Below are 12041 nucleotides of genomic sequence, written 5' to 3'. Positions count from 1 at the left end.
TAGCACAGATTACATCCCTCCTGGATGAGCATGGTACTAAAGAAGCACTCAAGGAAGACAAGGCTGTTGTGGAGAAGCTAAAGGAATTCTTTGCATTGGTCTTCAGTGCAGCAGATGTGAGGCAGAGCCATTCCTTTTAGGTGACAAATTTGAGGAACTGTCCCAGACTGAGGTGTCATTAGAGGTGGTTTTGGAACAAATTGATAAACAGTAGTAAGTCACCAGGCCCATATGGTATTCACCCAAGAGTTTTGAAAGAGCTCAAATGTGAAATTGCAGAACTGCTAACTATGGTATGTAACCTATCACTTAAATCAGCCTCTGTACCAGATGACTGGAGGACAGGTAATGTAACACCAATTTTTTAAAAAGGCTCCAGAGGCAATCTTGGCAATTACAGGCCGGTAAGCCTAACTTCAGCACCAGGCAAATTGGTTGAAACTGTAGTAAAAAATAGAATGATCAGGCACATAGTTGAACACAATATACTGGGGAAGAGTCAATATGGCTTTTGTAAAGGGAAATCATGCCTCACCAATCTATTAGAATTCTTATATGGAGTCAACAAAACTTGTGAACAAGAGTGATATAGTGGATATAGTGTACTTGTACTTTCAGAAAGCCTTTGACAAAGTCTCTCACCAAAAGCTCTTAAGCAAAGTAAGCTGTCATGGGATAAGAAGGAAGGTTCTCTCGTGGGTCAGTAATTGGTTAAAAGATAGGAAACAAAGTGTAGGATTAAACGGTCAGTTTTCATGGTGCAGAGAGGTAAATAGCAGAGCCCTCCAAGGATCTGTCCTGGGACCAGTGCTGTTCAACATATTTATAAACAATCTTGAAAAGGGGGTAAACAAAGAGGTGGCAAAATTTCAGACGATACAAAATTGCTCAAGACAGTTAACTCCACAGCAGACTGTGAAGACTTACGAAGGGATTTCACAAAACTGGGCAACAAAATGGCAGATGAAATTCAATGTTGATAAACGCAAGGCAATGCACATTGGAAAATATAATCCCAACTATATATACAAAATGATGGGGGTCTAAATTACCTTTTTCCACTGAACAAAGAGACTTGGAGTCATTGTGGATAGTTCGCTGAAAACATCTGCTCGGTATTCTGTGGCAGTCAAAAAATCTAATAATGTTAGGAACCATTAAGATATGGCTAGATAATAAAGACAGTAAATATCATAATGACGCTACATATATCCATGGTATACTTACACTTTGAATACTGCATGCAGTTCTGGTCGCCCCATCTTAAAAAAGATATATCAGAATTGGAAAATGTAGAAAAAGGCAACAAAAATGATATGGGGTATAGAACAGCTTTCATGTCAGAGAAGATTAAAAAGAATGGGACTGTTCAATTTAGAAAAGAGATGACTAAGAGCAGATATGACAGACATCTATAAAATCGTGACTGGTGTGGAGAAAGTGAAGAAGGAAGTGTTATTTACCCCTTCACATAACGCAAGGACCAGTGCTCACTCAATGAACAGGGGTGCTGGGGTGGGATCTGAGCCCTGGCCTACACTACGCGTTTAAACCGGTTTTAGGAGTGTTAAACCGATTTAACGCCACACCCGTCCACACTAAGAGGCCCTTTATATCGGTATAAAGGGCTCTTTAAACCAGTTTCTGTACTCCTCCCCAACGAGAGGAGTAGCGCTAATATCGGTATTACCATATCGGATTAGGGTTAGTGTGGCCGGTATTGGCCTCCGGGCGGTATCCCACAATGCACCACTGACCGCTCTGGACAGCAATCAGAACTTGGATGCAGTGGCCAGGTACACAGGAAAAGCCCCGCAAACTTTTGAATATCATTTCCTGTTTGCCCAGCTTGGAGCTCCAATCAGCACGGGTGGCGATGCAGTCCGAAATCAAAATCCAAAAAGAGCTCCAGCATGGACCATACGGATGTGATCGCTGTATGGGCAGGCAAATCTGTTCTATCAGAGCTCCGTTACAGAAGACGAAATTCCAAAGCAATTTTAAAAAATCTCCAGACAGAGGCCACAGCAGGGACTCAGCACGCTGCTGCGTGACAAACGTAACGGAAAGCCAAAGAATCAAATGGACGCTCATGGGGGTGGGGGGACGACTGAGGACTCAAGCTATCCCACAGTTCCTGCAGTCTCCGAAAAGCATTTGCATTCTTGGCTGAGCTCCCAATGCCTGTAGTGTCAAACACATTGTCCGCGGTGGTTCAGGGCATAGCTCGTCAATTTACCCCCCTCACCCACCCCCAGAAGTAAAAGGGAAAAAAATCCTCTCTTGACTCTTTTAAATGTCACCCTATGTTTACTGAATGCTGCTGATAGACGTGATGCTGCAGCAGTCAACAGCGGCATCCTCGCCCCCCCTCATGGGTGGCTGATGGTACAATATGGCTGATATCCTTCGTCATCATCAGCCTTGTGGCAGATGGTGCAGTACAAAAGGACTGGTATCCATCCTCATCATCAGCCCGTGAGTGCTCCTTGCTGGCCTCCGGTGAGGTCCGCTGGGGGCGCCTGGGTAAAAAACTCCTGATCATTCCCAGTAGATGGTACAGAACGGCTGGTAACCATCTTCAATAGCAACAGGGGGCTGAGCTCCATCAGCCCCCGCCCTTCATGTGTAAAGAAAAGATTCTGTTCTGCCTGGACTATCATAGCAGCGGGATGCTGGGCTCCTCTCCCCCACACTGCTTAATGTCCTGTCTGGACTATCATAGCAGCTGGAGGCTGCCTTCCCCTCATTTTATCTCACTAACAAGTCACTGTTTCTTATTCCTGCATTCTTTATTACTTCATCACACAAATGGGGGACACTGCAACAGTAGCCCAGGAAGGCTGGGGGAGGAGGGAATCAACAGGTGGGGTTGTTGCAGGGGCACCCCCTATGAATGGCATGCAGCACATCATTTCTGCGGGATCTGACACGGAGTGGCTGTGCTCTCTGGTTCTCTGATACACTGGTTCTCTAGTACACTTGCCCCGTATTCTAGGCAGGACTGATTCTATTTTTAGATACCATAAAGGAGGGATTGACTCAGGGAGTCATTCCCATTTTTGTCTTTTGCGCCCCCGGCCGATCTCAGCCAGGGGCATCTATGACAGCAGCAGATGGTACAGCACAAAAGGACTGGTAACCGTCATCTCATTGCCAATTTACAATGGCATGGTAGATGGTACAGAACGGCTGATAACCATCTCTGCTATCATGCAAAAGCAAATGAATGCTGCTGTGTAGTGCTGCTGAATCGCCTCTGTCAGCAGCATCTAGTACACATACGGTGACAGTGACAAGAGGAAAAACAGGCTCCATGGTTGCCATGCTATGGCGTCTGCCAGGGCAATCCAGGGGGAAAGGGCGCGAAATGATTGTCTGCGGTTGCTTTCCCAGAGGAAGGAATGACTGATGACATTTACCCAGAACCACCCGCGACAATGATTTTTGCCCCATCAGGCACTGGGATCTCAACCCAGAATTCCAAGGGGCGGGGGAGACTGCGGGAACTATGGGATAGCTACCGAATAGCTACCCACAGTGCAACACTCCAGAAATCGATGCTAGCCTCGGACTGTGGACGCACACCACCGATTTAATGTGCTTAGTGTGGCCGCGTGCACTCGATTTTATACAATCTGTTTTACTAAACCAGTTTATGTAAAATTGGAATAATCCCATAGTGTAGACGTACCCTGAGTCACTAGACAGAATTCTTTCCTGGGTGCTGGCTGGTAATTGGTTTAATGCTCAGGGTTTAACTGATCGCCATATTTGGGGTCAGGGAGGAATTATCCTCCAGGGCAGATTGGCAGAGGCCCTGGAGGTTTTTCGCCTTCCTCTGCAGCGTGGGGCACGGGTCACTTGCTGGAGGATTCTCTGCAAGCTGAGGTCTTGAAACCACAATTTGAGGACTTCAATAACTCAGATATAGGTTAGGGGATTGTTACTGGAGTGGGTGGGTGAGATTCTGTGACCTGCGTTGTGCAGGAGGCCAGACTAGATGATCATAATGGTCCCTTCTGACCTTAAAGTCTATGTGTCTATAAGTCTATAATTTGTATAGTGGGGGTGCTGAGAGCCATGGAACCAAACTGTAAACCCTGCAGATAATTGAAACCTTTTCAATCCAGGAGATGCAGTAGCACCCCCCGCACCCATAGTTCTAGCACCTATGCCAATTTAATTAATAAGCAGCAGATTTCAAACAAACAAAAGGAAGAATTTCTTGACACAGTGGATAGTTAACCTGTGGACTTTGTTGCCAGGGAATTTTGTGAAGGCCAAAAGTATAACTGGGTTCAAAAAAAGAATTAGATAGGTTCCTGGATGATAAGCCCATCAATGGCTATTAGCCAAGATGGTCAGAGACACAACCCCATGCTCTAGATGTCCCTAACCTCTGACTGCCAGATGCTGTGAATGAATGATAGGAAATGGTTCACTCCCTCCGAAGCACCTGGCACTGACCACTGTTGGCAGGACACTGAGCTAGATGGACCATTGGTCTGACCCAGCATGACTGTGCTTATGTTCCTTTGCTTGCCCTGGTTACAGAAACCTGCACTCGCCTGTTGGGGGGAGGGGAGGGGTGATGGAAACAACTCCCCTGTTGCAGCAGTTTCAGAAAACTGATGAGGCAGGGAACCCTGCTGAGCCACTTAACCCCAGATGAGCCTACCTAGGACTCCCAAGGGACAGGTGAACTAGGGAAGAGCACTGCATTTAAGTGTTTTTTAAATCATCTGTACTCTCTGTCTAGTCCTCACACAAGTAAGCAAAAACTGTCGTGTGAGACTTGTGAGTAAAGCCTCCATGTGTGACATGCTTCACCATTATCACGTGCCTCTGAAGAGAGTTAAACTGTCATGCAGAAGGCTCGTACCTTAAGTGCAATTCTGGGAGAGGGTATGTTTAAGCTACACAGTATTGCACAGCACTGGAACAGGGGCTCCACTTCCATAAGAAGCAGCAAAATCAGAAATCAGAGCCTGGGAAATGTGCCAGAGAGGCCAAGAACGGTGTAGCTGACAGGGTTATTCTGCAGTGCCCTCTTCAGGCCATGCTTGGTACTGCAGCTGCTCCTCTCAGTCTGCAGTTTGGCCACTTCTTTTCAGCCAGGGTAGCCTGTGCTGTAAGCTTGATGTCAGTCACTAGCCAATCAAGTAGCAAAAACAGCAAATCAGGACTCAGCTGTCTTCCTCTTTCAACATAGAGGAGGTGCTGCAGGGTTGATGCACCTCTCCACAGGCATCACACTGAGAAAGATGAAAACCAGGGTTACAGCCAGGGCTGGTGGAAGCACTAGGCAAGTTAGGCAGCCGCTTAGGGTGCCGAGATCTGGGGGGCGCTAAAAAGCCGGTGCCTAAAAATAGACGCAGGCTCAGGCTGCAGATCGCAGACTGTAGGGAGGACGTAGATAAGAATCAGGCTCCCAATGGATTGCTCTCCCACTCCTGCCATTTAGGAAGCCAGCGAAGTTCTTTGATTAGATCACAGACTATAGGGAGGAGGCGGTGATAAGAACCACGCTCCCAGGGAACTGCTCTCCGAATCCTGTCTCCTGCCGTTTAGAAAACCAGGGAAGCCCCAATTGCTCCCTGACTCCAGCCATGTGAAGTCCTTTGATTGTGAATCAATCATTGTACAGATTGCTGTGTTGGAAGGTACATTATTACAGTACTAGCTCCTCTGTCTTGTAGTAGATTGCACAGCAACAGCTAGAAGGAGAGTGGAGCAGCTGGGGGGGGTGTAAGATCTTCTGCTGGGGCTAGAGTGACCAGATGTCCCAATTTTATAGGGACAGTCCTGATTTTTGGGTCTCTCTCTTATTTAGGTTCCTATTACCCCCAACCCCCGTCCCAATTTTTCACATTTGCTGTCTGGTCATCCTAGCTGGGCCTGAGCTGTGCTGTCACTGCAGTGCAGCTGGGGCCAGCTTGCATGGCATGCTCCTCGGAGAGCAGGCTGCAGGTTTTCCAAGGCAGAGGCTCTGCTCTCTGGGGAGAGAAGGGAGGGAAGCCACGGCTGGCAGCTCTGTGGGCTCTCTTGCATGGAGAGGCGGCTAAGCCACTTTAACCCACCTCCCTGTGCCCCAGCTTTCTACCCTCCCAACCCTGATTTGGTGTGAGGGCCACGCACTCTCTGCCTCACAGTCCTGCCTGCCCCACGCTCCCCTGCCAGAGCGAGAGCCCAGCATTCAACTCCCCAGCCTGGGCACAGGACGGACTGGCGACACACTCCCATTGCCCTGTTGCAATTGCACTGTGACTCGGCCCACTGCTACATGTCAGGGACTGGAGAGGAGAGCGCCCATTTCACCTTGCGGCTCTATGAATCCTACCTCGTCTGCCACTCCCCTCCACACCCAAACCCGGTCTGCTCCCCTTGCACTCCCCAGCCAAACCCGATCCCCCAATGACCCGAACCCAGTCTGCTTCCCTTCCCCACCTAACCCAATACCCCAGTATGACGGAGTATCTGCCATTCTACTTTTATAAATTTTATTAATAACAATAATTCAATATTATGGTAGAATAAAAAGTAGTAGATTTTGATATGAAAGAATGAAGGAAGGAAGCATAGGTGACCAAAAATGGTGTATTTCTGATTACAATCAACATTGCTTAATTTTCAGGAAAAGTCATCCTGATCTCTTAATCAATGTTTACGTCACCTAGGGAAAGACATTTAGAATGAGCTTATTCAGCTTCTATCCAATGCCATCAAACAAAAAATCCTAGCATCTGCTTCTGCTGCAAAATACTTTTCGATCATTCTAGATTGTACACCAGATGCAGGCCACATTGAACAAATTACCATAATCATTTGGTTTGTGGATAGGCCTACTTCAGAGACAGAGAATGAGACTGAATCTGTATTCATAAAGGAACACTTCTTGGGATTTGTGTCGCTTATGGAGACAATTGGAGCTAGTATGACAGAAACTATTCTTCACCAGTTAGAAGAGATGTCACTGCCCATAGAAAACTTGTGTGGTCAAAGGTATGATAATGGATGCAATATGAAAAGAAATGGTGTCCAGCGAAGAATTTTGGATATTAATCCACGAGCCTTTTTCGTTCCTTGCAGTGCACATTCATTGAATTTGGTTGTTAATGATGCTGCAAAGTGTTGCTTGGAGGCAACTGCCTTCTTTGATTTAGTTCAACGTGTGTATGTGTATTTCTCAGCTTCTACACATCGCTGGGAAGTTCTAACACCACGTATCTAATCTCACAGTTAAACCATTGAGTGAAACAAGATGGGAAAATCAAACTGATGCCTTGAAACCTCTTCACTATCAGCTTGGTGACATCTATGATGCTCTGATAGACATCTATGAAGACACTACTCTAACAGGATCATCTGGCAATACGTCACGAGTTGATGCAAAGGATCTTGCAAAAGCCATTTCTAGTTTCAAGTTTCTTGTTTCTCTTGTTGTGTGTAATGACATATTGTTTGAGATCAACATGACTAGCAAACAACTTTAGGCGAAATAATTCGACATAAGTGACGTCATTAATCAACTTGGAGAAACCAAGAAGTTTCTTGTAGGCCGCAGAAGTGATGCAGACTTTGAGAAAACATTGGTAGATGCAGGTGAACTTGCGGAGGAGTTGGATGTACCGGCACTTTTTGAACCAAATCCAATCCGTATTAGAAACAAGAGGAAGCAGTTCACATATGAAGCAGATGACGAACCTATTTATAATCTGAAAGAAAAATTCAAAGTGAACTTTTACTTTGCAGTCATCAACACAGCAATACATTCAGTTGAAGAAAGATTCACATTGATGCAGCAAATTAGTTCAGTATTTGGCTTTCTATATGATGTTTACAGTTTGCAAAATACAACACCAAAGCAAATTATGGAACATTGCTTGAATCTGGAGCAAGCTTTGCAACATGGTGAATCCAAAGATATTGATGCCTTTGACTTGTGCAATGAATTGCAAGCTATTGCACGACGAGTCCAAAAGAGTGCATCACCACAAGATGTATTGAACTTCATATGCACAAATAAACTGACAGATAGTGTCCCCCAACACAGTTATTGCTCTTGGCATCCTCTTCACTCTCCCAGTTTCTGTGGCCAGTGATGAACGAAGCTTCTCGAAGCTCAAGTTGATAAAAATATACATGCGAACATCAATGTTGCAACAAAGACTTGTTGAGCTATCTACCTTGTCAATAGAACATGACATTGCTCACAGCATTGACTTGGAGGAACTTGTTTCTAAATTTGCTAAACTGAAAGCGCAGAAAAATAAATGATAACGTGTTACTTTGTGACAGTGTATTGTGTATAAGGTATGTGATTTATTTTAAGATCCATGCTATGTTGTGCAAAGTGAAAACAATAACGTCAACACGGTCAGGTTATTCATTTATTTTCATTAAATATGTAGACTAAATAATTAAATTAATACATTTTCAAGCCGAACGTGTATTAATTCTAATGAACAATGCCACATTATGCAGCATTCATTTTAAAAGTTTTTAATAAGCGATGCTCGGGGGGGGGGGGCGCAAGGTGGAAGTTTCGCCTAGGGCACAAAATATCCTTGCCCCGGCCCTGGTTACAGCTCAAATGGCCAGAGTATATGAAGCTGCCCTTGCCTTCAAGGCAGCATGGCCCAGTGGCCAGAGTCTATGTCACTGCCCTTGAGCAGTAGAGTGGGGGTATCCACTCAATATCTTAGGTGTCTACACACAAATGCCAGGAGAACTGGGAATGAAAGAAGAACTGAAAGTGTTAGTACAAAAACTAAGTAATGACTTAATTGGCATCACTGAGACTTGGTGGCATAAATCTCATGACAGGAACATTGGTGTATAGGGGTGTGGCTTGTCCAGGAAGGACAGGCAGGGAATAAAGAAGGAGAGGTTGCATTACACACCCAGAATACACACACTTGTTCTGAGATCTAGCAGGAGGTGGGAGGCAGCAGAAAATGCCAATTCATGGAAAGTGAAGCATTTCACAGGAACATGTTGATTTCCACATATCTGCCTGGTGAGCTGCCAGGAAACAGGCTTCCTGGAATTCAAGTGTGAGGATCCCTGGGTCTGTAACCCAGGTCTGCTGACTGCTGGGCGGCTTCTGTGTCCACACCGCCACCCACAGCAGCCTGAGAGTCCTATGGGCTCAATCAGCGCTAGGTGTCCCACCCACAGAGGCTCTTACTGGTGCTGCCTACCACAATCCCTGACTGCTCCAGACATGCTATTCAAGGCCTACTCAACATGAGGAAGCCTATAAAAACCTCGCCCTGAGTAAGCTGCATCATTTACCCCTTTTTATATTGGGTGCTCCCCCCTCCAAACTAGGGTGACCAGATGTCCCGATTTTATACGGATTTTTGGGTCTTTTTCTTATATAGGCTCCTATTACCTCCCACCCCCTGTCCCAATTTTTCACATTTGCTGTCTGGTCACCCTACTCCAAACACCACCCAATGTCTCATCCATGCACATTCACAAAAAGTGAAGCCCTTCACAGGAACGTGTTGTTTTCAGCATATCTGCCTGGTGATCTGCTGGGGATTCGGGGCTTCCTGGGCTCCCAGACTCTTCTGCACCCCGGGCCCCACTATCGCTGGCTGCTCAGCAGCCCACATGGCAGAGAGCAGCACTGATGCAGCTCTGACACTGTAGCGCTTCTGGCAGGGGTGAAAGTAATGTAAAGGACTTACCGGTATGCCAGAGTCCTGAGCAGGGGTGTGGCCCCAACTGGAAGAGGCATGTCCTCAGCCAGAAGAGGCAGGGCCTTTCAAGATTTAAAGGCCCTGGGACTCCGATTGTGGCTGGGAGCCCCACGGCCTTTAAATCACCCCGGAGCTACCAGCTGCAGAGGCAGCTGGGAGCCCCGAGGCTTAGGGAAGAATTAAAGAGGCCGGGGCTCCAGCCACCGCGGAGCTCCAGACCCTTTAAATCCCCGTCTGAGCCCGGCTGCTGGAGCTTCAGTGGGGATTTAAAGGGCCTGGGGCTTCTCGCAGAGGCAGGAGCACCGGGCCTTTTAAATCCCCGCTCGAGCCTGGCTGCCAGAGCTCCAGCGGTGGTTTAAAGGGCCCGGGGCTCCCCACAGTGGCTGGAGCTTTGTGCCCTTTAAATCACCACCACGGAAGCTGATCCAGTCCAGTCCGGTCCAGTCCGGCACGGCGTACTGGCTCTTGCCAGTACGCCATACCAGACCTTACCAGCTTACTTTCACCTCTGGCTTCTGGTGAAGCTGATGGGAGAGGACTCTCACATCAGCTTAATAATTCCACCTCTGTGGGAGGCAGAAGCTATGTAGTGCTGTCTACACAAGGGATTAAGGCGGGGGATCATTGATGACCCAAAGCAGAGTGGAAGGTTGGGTTTGAAGGCAAGATTTGCAGGAGCAAAGAGGGCACTCTATTCGGCATTGGTGAGGCCTCATCTGGAGTACTGTGTCCAGTTTTGGACCTCACACTACAAAGGATGATGTGAAAAAATTGGGAAGAGTCTAGTGGAGGGTAACAAAAATGATTAGGGGGCTGGAGCAATTGATTTATGAGGAGAGGCTGAGGGAACTGGGATTCTTTAGTCTGCAGAAGACAAGAATGAGGGGGGATTTGATAGCTGCTTTCAACTACCTGAAAGGGGGTTCCAAAGAGGATGGATCTAGACTGTTCTCAGTGGTAGCAGATGACAGAACAAGGAGTAATGGTCTCAAGTTGCAGTGGGGAAGGTTTAGGTTGGATATTAGGAAAAACTTTTTCACTAGGAGGGTGGTGAAGCACTGGAATGGGTTACCTAGGGAGGTGATGGAATGGGTTACCTAGGGAGGTCAGGCTTGACAAAGCCCTGGCTAGGATGATTTAGCTGGGGATTGGTCCTGCTTTGAGCAGGGGGTTGGACTAGTTGGCCTCCTGAGGTCCCTTTCAACCCTGATATTCTATGATTCTAAGACAGGTACAGAGGTAGCAAAGTGGCTGGCATGATGCCAAGAGATGGATAGCAGAGAGGAAAAGAAGAGGAGAGTAGAGGAGAAAGAAGAACATAGGCGGGGATGTTCTAACCTATCTCCTCAGAGTGATGTATATACCATGCTCCTTGGTGTCAACGTAGTTTAACAGATTGATGATACATGATCATACATCTTCTCTTGCTTTCTGCATCTCCCAGCTCAATCCCAGGCCTGGAATATGTATTATAAAGCTATATAAATATGTACATATATAGGTCTTGCGGTGAGTTAGAAAATTGATGAGAAGCAAAATTATTAACACTGTGCTTAGTTTAAAATGCATGAACAAGCAGGGGAGGGAGAATTCTAGTTCAGTCTGAAGGCACAGAAACTCTGCCTGTCAAAGCAAGATGCCGAGCCAAAAGCATTACATCATCCCAATTTCTGCTCATTGGCTGGTCAGAGAACAAGGGCTGTTACTAACTCCTTGTCAATAAAGAAGCCTTACAGCTGCCTATAGAAGTTTCCATAGCTGTCAGCTACACCACAAATGAAATGAAAACATACCCAGCTTCTCTTCACACCTGAGCCTGTCTGAGAACAGTACATGATTACAGTACATGATTACTGTACATGGCTTTGAGAGTCAATTGTACGGTTAATTTTTGATATTATACTTAATTTTGTTAAATCCAAGTTACATACAAAACTAGTAACTTCTCTGTTTCAAGATAATGAGTTCATTTCTGTCACTGTGTAAGTGAGTCCAGAATCAGAGACAATCAAATTCATGCACAGGTCTGGGGCATTGAGGTAATCTCTATCAAGGAAGAGCATAGCGCTGGTATGATTTTGGTGCATTTGACGCAAAAGTCTATTTCATTGCAAAATCATTGTCAGTACCAAAGATAGCTCCATCTGAGCCAGACCCTGTCCCATGCAAATCCCTTTCCCTGTAACGAAAAAGGAATTTTCAGTTCATGCTGGAGATCTTTCTCTGCAGCAGATTTTAAATACTGTTATTATGGAAGCAAAATCTCAGGATTAAAATTAGATGCACAGAGTAATTCAGGGCTAGTACATGGAGGATAATGGCCGTCTC

At 46.2% G+C, this 12041-nt stretch overlaps 1 protein-coding gene across 3 annotated transcripts in view; it reads right to left on the bottom strand.

Annotated features, from left to right (window-relative positions):
• Positions 1-12041, bottom strand: part of LOC120368851 (cytochrome P450 2H2-like) — a 68321-nt gene that overhangs the window by 30512 nt on the left and 25768 nt on the right. The window contains exons 2-3 of one of the 3 annotated variants that reach the window (XM_039481516.1): positions 1228-1262; positions 1053-1138 (exon numbers count right to left, since the gene is read on the bottom strand). The exons of 1 other annotated variant lie outside the window; for it this stretch is intronic. In XM_039481516.1, coding sequence (XP_039337450.1) covers positions 1053-1138; positions 1228-1262 — 121 coding nt within the window. The remainder of the gene's footprint in view (positions 1-1052; positions 1139-1227; positions 1263-12041) is intronic. One more of the 3 variants, XM_039481517.1, reaches the window with a different exon arrangement.

This window comes from Mauremys reevesii, linkage group 7 (assembly GCF_016161935.1).
Source record: "Mauremys reevesii isolate NIE-2019 linkage group 7, ASM1616193v1, whole genome shotgun sequence".
Lineage (NCBI taxonomy): Eukaryota > Metazoa > Chordata > Testudines > Geoemydidae > Mauremys > Mauremys reevesii.
Note: the sequence above shows the minus strand (reverse complement) of the source record. Positions and strands in the feature narration are given on the sequence as shown.